We start from the raw sequence: 7500 nt of genomic DNA, 5'->3' as shown, positions 1-7500 counted from the left end.
TATGGAGGTAGATGAGGGATGGAGGGATGGAGGTAGATGAGGGATGGAGGGATGGAGGGAATGAGGGATGGAGGTAGATGAGGGATGGAGGGATATGAGGGATGGAGGGGGATGAGGGATGGAGGGATGGAGGGGGATGGAGGGAATGAGGGATAGAGGTAGATGAGGGATGGAGGGATGGAGGGATGGAGGTAGATGAGGGATGGAGGGATGGAGGTAGATGAGGGATGGAGGGATGGAGGGATGGAGGTAGATGAGGGATGGAGGTAGATGAGGGATGGAGGGATGGAGGGATAGAGGTAGATGAGGGATGGAGGGATGGAGGTAGATGAGGGATGGAGGGATGGAGGTAGATGAGGGATGGAGGGGGATGAGGGATGGAGGTAGATGAGGGATGGAGGTAGATGAGGGATGGAGGGGGATGAGGGATGGAGGTAGATGAGGGATGGAGGTAGATGAGGGATGGAGGGGGATGAGGGATGGAGGTAGATGAGGGATGGAGGTAGATGAGGGATGGAGGGATGGAGGTAGATGAGGGATGGAGGGGGATGAGGGATGGAGGGATGGAGGGGGATGAGGGATGGAGGGATGGAGGGGGATGTGGAATGGAGGGATGAGGGGGATGGAGGGATGGGGGGATGAGGGATGGAGGAGGATGAGGAATGGAGGGATGGAGGGGGATGAGGGATGGAGGTAGATGAGGGATGGAGGGATGGAGGTAGATGAGGGATGGAGGGGGATGAGGGATGGAGGGGGATGAGGGATGGAGGGATGGATGGGGATGGAGGGAATGAGGAATGGAGGGATGGAGGGAATGAGGGATGGAGGGGGATGGAAGGATGGAGGGAATGAGGGATGGAGGGGGATGAGGGATGGACTCAATTATGACAGGTTGAATTTAGGTGCTATTGGATTTCTTTACTGTCTCAATTCTCTCTTGCTAACAAGGGACTGATTCAGACCTGGGACACCAGGTGAATGAACCCTCCAGCCAATCAGTGACATGAACAAATCAATAAACTAGCAGGGAGACAAGGAAAGCATCAGTATTTCAGCACTAGAGGGGTTCATTATTAGCCCAGCCCTACCACACCAACATCATCGAGGGAGAAGAGGCAGGGAGGTGGGAGAGAGGGATGAGAGGGATGTTTGAGAGAGGGATGATGAGAGAGAGGGATGATGAGAGAGATAGATGAGAGAGGTTGGAGAGAGAGGGATGGAGAGAGAGAGGGATGGTGAGAGAGAGGGATGATGAGAGAGAGGGATGATGAGAGAGATGAGAGAGAGGTTGGAGAGAGAGGGATGGAGAGTGAGAGGGATGGTGAGAGAGAGGGATGGTGAGAGAGAGCGATGAGATGGAGAGAGGGATGGTGAGAGAGGGATGAGATGGAGAGAGGGATGGTGAGAGAAAGGGATGAGATGGATGCTTGAGAGAGAGATGATGAGAGAGAGGGATGAGATGGGTGTTTGAGAGAGGGATGATGAGAGAGAGGGATAATGAGAGAGATAGAGGAGAGAGAGGGATGGAGAGAGAGAGAGGGATGGTGAGAGAGAGCGATGGTGAGAGAGAGCGATGGTGAGAGAGAGAGATGAGATGGAGAGAGGGATGGTGAGAGAGGGGGATGACATGAGAGGGTTGGTGAGAGAGATAGATGAGATGGAGAGAGGGATGTGAGAGAGAGCACTGAGATGGAGAGACGGATGGTGAGAGAAAGCGATGAGATGGAGAGAGGGATGGTGAGAGAGAGGGATGGTGAGAGAGAGCGATGAGATGGAGAGAGGGATGAGATGGAGAGAGGGATGGTGAGAGAGAGATGCTGAGAGAGGGATGGTGAGAGAGAGGGATGGTGAGAGAGAGCAATGAGATGGAGAGAGGGATGAGATGGAGAGATGGATGGTGAGAGAGAGCTGCTGAGAGAGAGGGATGATGAGAGAGAGGGATGGTGAGAGAGAGCGATGAGATGGAGAGAGGGATGAGATGGAGAGAGGGATGGTGGTGAGAGGGATGAGATGGAGAGAGGGATGGTGAGAGAGGGATGAGATGGAGAGAGGGATGAGATGGAGAAAGGGATGGTGGTGAGAGGGATGAGATGGAGAGAGGGATGAGATGGAGAGAGGGATGAGATGGAGAAAGGGATGAGATGGAGAGAGGGATGAGATGGAGAGAGGGATGTGAAAGAGTTTTGAAGGAAATACCAGAAATAGAGGATAAACACATTTGAAACAGTTTACTAATGTGTGTGAGTGTGTGTGTGTGTGTGTGTGTGTGTGTGTGTGTGTGTGTGTGTGTGTGTGTGTGTGTGTGTGTGTGTGAGTGTGTGTGTGTGTGTGTGTGTGTGTGTGTTTGAATGTGTGTGTCTAAGGTTAATATCTATTTAAAAGGAGGAGATGAGTGGCTTTAATCTTCAAACCACTTTAATACGAGTAGAAAAAGAGAGGAAGAGGCAGGGAGAAAGGAAGAGGGAAAGAAGAGGGGAGGAAGGGAGACAGAAGAGGAAGAGATATGAGACAGAGAGGGAGGAAGAGCCAAAACGTTAGCAGAGAGCTTACTGGGATTACCACTGTCATCAGCAATACATCACCTCCCTCTCTGTCACACTGTGTGTGTGTGTGTGTGTGTGTGTGTGTGTGTGTGTGTGTGTGTGTGTGTGTGTGTGTGTGTGTGTGTGTGTGTGTGTGTGTGTGTGTGTGTGTGTGTGTGTGTGTGTGTGTGTGTATGTGTGTGTGTGTGTGTGTGTGTGTAACCGGTGTGAAAAGGCTCGCTAGTTAGCGGTGCGGCTAAAAGCGTTTCAATTGGTGACGTCACTCGCTCTGAGACATTGAAGTAGTTGTTTCTCTTGCTCTGCAAGGGCCGTGCCATTTGTGGAGCGATAGGTAACGATGCTTTGTGGGAGGCAGTTGTTGATGTGTGCAGAGGGTCCCTGGTTCGAGCCCAGGTTGGGGTGAGGAGAGGGACGGAAGCTACACTGTTACGTGTGTGTGTGTGTGTGCGTGTGTGTGTATCCAGGGCAAGTTTGAAGCTCATGTTGTAGGGGCCAGAGCTCTACGGAGAACACAGACACACACACACACATTGATTAATGGGGCAGCGTCTGACACGCACGCACACACACACACACACACACACACACACACACACACTTGAGGGTGACGACCATGTTGTCTTTGGTCATCTGCCACTGGAGCTGGCTTGTTATCTCTGGAACACAGAGGTCTATTACAATGCACTCTCAGGTTTGTGTGTGTGTGTCACACCTCTGTCCTCCCTGTTTGTTGAAGGCGCAGGCTAGTGCCACCACCTGGCCAGTGGCTCTGCTGACCACAGGGACACATAGCAGAGAGGACACCTCACTGCCCAGCATACTGGATAGCTGTCTACGCTCCTCCTAGAGGGAGAGACAGGTGGAGAGAGAGAGACAGGTGGAGCGAGAGAGACAGAGAGAGAGAGAGAGAGAGAGAGAGAGAGAGAGAGAGAGAGAGAGAGAGAGAGAGAGAGAGAGAGAGAGAGAGATAAAGAGAGAGAGAGAGAGAGAGAGAGACAGACAATGACTTCCTTTCCCGTGGCAGTCCTCATGAGAGCCAGTTTCATCATAGAGCTGGATGGTTTTCGCGACTTCACTTAAAGAAACTTTCAAAGTCCTGAAATGTTCCGTATTGACTGACCTTCATGTATTAAAGTAATTTTATTTATTTTTATTTTATTTATTTCACCTTTATTTAACCAGGTAGGCCAGTTGAGAACACCTTTATTTAACCAGGTAGGCCAGTTGAGAACACCTTTATTTAACCAGGTAGGCCAGTTGAGAACACCTTTATTTAACCAGGTAGGCCAGTTGAGAACACCTTTATTTAACCAGGTAGGCCAGTTGAGAACAAGTTCTCATTTACAATTGTGACCTGGCCAAGATAAAGCAAAGCAGTTCAACAGATACAACGACACAGAGTTACACATGGAGTAAAATAAACATACAGTCAATAATACAGTAGAAACAAGTCTATATACAATGTGAGCAAATGAGGTGAGATAAGGGAGGTAAAGGCAAAAAAAGGCCATGGTGGCAAAGTAAATACAATATAGCAAGTAAAACACTGGAATGGTAGATTTGCAGTGGAAGAATGTGCAAAGTAGAAATAAAAATAATGGGGTGCAAAGGAGCAAAATAAATAAATTAATAAAATAAATACAGTAGGGAAAGAGGTAGTTGTTTGGGCTAAATTATAGGTGGGCTATGTGCAGGTGCAGTAATATGTGAGCTGCTCTGACAGTTGGTGCTTAAAGCTAGTGAGGGAGATAAGTGTTTCCAGTTTCAGAGATTTTTGTAGTTCGTTCCAGTCATTGGCAGCAATGACTAATGATGGACTGTCGTTTCTCTTTGCCTATTTGAGCTGTTCTTGCCATAATATGGACTTGGTCTTTTACCAGATAGGGCTGTCTTCTGTATACCACCCCTACGGTGTCACATCACAACTGATTAGCTCAAATGCATTAAGAAAGAAATTCCACAAATTATCTTTTAACAAGGCACACCTGTTAATTGAAATGCAAGGGTGGCTATTTAAAGAATATTAAATATAAAATATATTTTGATTTGTTTAACACTTTTTTGGTTTCTATATGATTCCATATGTGCTATTTCATAGTTTTGATGTCTTCACTATTAATCTACAATGTAGAAAATAGTAAAAATAAAGAAAAACCCTTGAATGAGTAGGTGTTCTAAAACTTTAGACTGGTAGTGTACGTGTGTGTGCAAAGAAAGAGAAAGAGACTATTAGGATCTAGCTCGACTGCATCCACATCGATCCACGTGGAGAGATGCTTTTCACAGTCTAGGATCAAGGTCACTCACCGCAGTGACGTCCTGAAGAGTGATGGATCTCTTCTTCTCCACTACCTGCCCAAAGCGCCCAAACATCAGCTGGAAGGAGAGATGATCATTTATTCTCTTGCCTCTTAATTTCCCCATATCAAAGTCTCAAATTCCTGAAACATGAGTCAGGGGTTAGGGGTTAGGGGTCAGGACTCACAGGGAAGCTGATCTCCTCCTCCAGAACTTTGTCTCCAACCACCTGAGGAGAAGAGAGGTCAGACGTTACACAGGTTCTGAGATTCCTTCAGTACCTCTCTATTGGAGGAAAACTCTGTTATCAGACTCACGTGGTTTAAGTTATTATTAATTGAACCTTTATTAAAGCAGGGAGGACTCACATTGAGATGAGGACGTACCTGACAGAAGAGCTGGTGGTTGTCCTCAGAAACCAGAAGCAGACAGCAGCACTGAGACTGGGTCTGCTGCTGCAACTGAGGAGACAAAACAACCAGTACATGACTAATAATATAAACACATTATCTCATCAATACATGACTAATAATATAAACACATTATCTCATCAATACATGACTAATAATATAAACACATTATCTCATCAATACATGACTAATAATATAAACACATTATCTCATCAATACATGACTAATAATATAAACACATTATCTCATCAATACATGACTAATAATATATACATTATCTCATCAATACATGACTAATAATATAAACACAGTATCTCATCAATACATGACTAATAATATAAACACATTATCTCATCAATACATGACTAATAATATAAACACATTATCTCATCAATACATGACTAATAATATATACATTATCTCATCAATACATGACTAATAATATAAACACATTATCTCATCAATACATGACTAATAATATATACATTATCTCATCAATACATGACTAATAATATATACATTATCTCATCAATACATAACTAATAATATAAACACATTATCTCATCAATACATGACTAATAATATAAACACATTATCTCATCAATACATGACTAAAAATATATACATTATCTCATCAATACATGACTGAGAATATATACATTATCTCATCAATACATGACTATTAATATATACATGATCTCATCAATACATGACTAATAATATATACATTATATCATCAATACATTACTAATAATATAAACACATTATCTCATCAATACATGACTAATAATATATACATTATATCATCAATACATGACTAATAATATATACATTATCTCATCAATACATAACTAATAATATATACATTATCTCATCAATACATGACTAATAATATAAACACATTATCTCATCAATACATGACTAATAATATATACATTATCTCATCAATGCATGACTAATAATATATACATGATCTCATCAATACATAACTAATAATATAAACACATTATCTCACCAATACATTACTAATAATATAAACACATTATCTCATCAATACATGACTAAAAATATATACATTATCTCATCAATACATGACTAAGAATATATACATCATCTCATAAATACATGACTATTAATATATACATTATCTCATCAATACATGACTATTAATATATACATGATCTCATCAATACATTACTAATAATATATACATTATACATTATATCATCAATACATTACTAATTACTAATAATACACATTATCTCTTCAATACACCAATATTTCATTATATCAGTCTGCCCATCAAAGCGTCTCTCAATCAGAAATCCATCCGTCCATCCATGCCTGCCTTGGTCCACCCAGTTTTAAATAACTGTGGATGTATTCTGTCCACATCCCTCTAACCCTGCTGTCCACATCTCTCTAACTCTGCTGTCCACATCTCTAACTCTGCTGTCCACATCTCTGCTGATCACATCTCTAACTCTGCTGTCCACACCTATCTAACTCTGCTGTCCACATCTCTCTAACCATGCTGTCCACATCCCTCTAACTCTGCTGTCCACATCTCTAACCCTGCTGATCACATCTCTAACTATGCTGATCACATCTCTCTAACTCTGCTGATCACATCTCTCTAACTCTGCTGATCACATCTCTCTAACTCTGCTGTCCACATCCCTCTAACCCTGCTGATCACATCTCTCTAACTCTGCTGTCCACATCCCTCTAACTCTGCTGATCACATCTCTCAAACTCTGCTGTCGAGATCTCTAACCCTGCTGTCCACATCTCTAACTCTGCTGTCCACATCTCTAACCCTGCTGTCCACATCTCTAACTCTGCTGTCCACATCTCAAACCCTGCTGTCCACATCTCTAACCCTGCTGATCACATCTCTCTAACACTGCTGTCCACATCTCTAAACCTGCTGATCACACCTCTCTAACTCTGCTGTCCACATCTCTAACCCTGCTGTCCACATCTCTGACTCTGCTGTCCACATCTCTACCCCTGCTGTCCACATCTCTAACTCTGCTGGCCACATCTCTAACCCTGCTGTTCACATCTCTAACTCTGCTGTCCACATCTCTAACCCCGCTGTCCACATTCCTCTAACTCTGCTGTCCACAAACCTCTAACCCTGCTGATCACATCTCTCTAACTATGCTGTCCACATCCCTCTAACTCTGCTATCCACATCTCTAACTCTGCTGTCCACATCTCTAACCCTGCTGTCCACATCTCTA

General features: G+C 43.7%; 1 protein-coding gene across 1 annotated transcript in view; it reads right to left on the bottom strand.

The window, feature by feature from the left end:
* Window positions 1-7500, bottom strand: part of LOC110536894 (cGMP-dependent 3',5'-cyclic phosphodiesterase-like) — a 243922-nt gene that overhangs the window by 29422 nt on the left and 207000 nt on the right. The window contains exons 11-14 of the mRNA XM_036964740.1: window positions 5228-5302; window positions 5029-5070; window positions 4851-4919; window positions 3256-3386 (exon numbers count right to left, since the gene is read on the bottom strand). Coding sequence (XP_036820635.1) covers window positions 3256-3386; window positions 4851-4919; window positions 5029-5070; window positions 5228-5302 — 317 coding nt within the window. The remainder of the gene's footprint in view (window positions 1-3255; window positions 3387-4850; window positions 4920-5028; window positions 5071-5227; window positions 5303-7500) is intronic.

This window comes from Oncorhynchus mykiss, chromosome 27 (genome assembly GCF_013265735.2).
Source record: "Oncorhynchus mykiss isolate Arlee chromosome 27, USDA_OmykA_1.1, whole genome shotgun sequence".
Classification (NCBI taxonomy): domain Eukaryota; kingdom Metazoa; phylum Chordata; class Actinopteri; order Salmoniformes; family Salmonidae; genus Oncorhynchus; species Oncorhynchus mykiss.
Note: the sequence above shows the minus strand (reverse complement) of the source record. Positions and strands in the feature narration are given on the sequence as shown.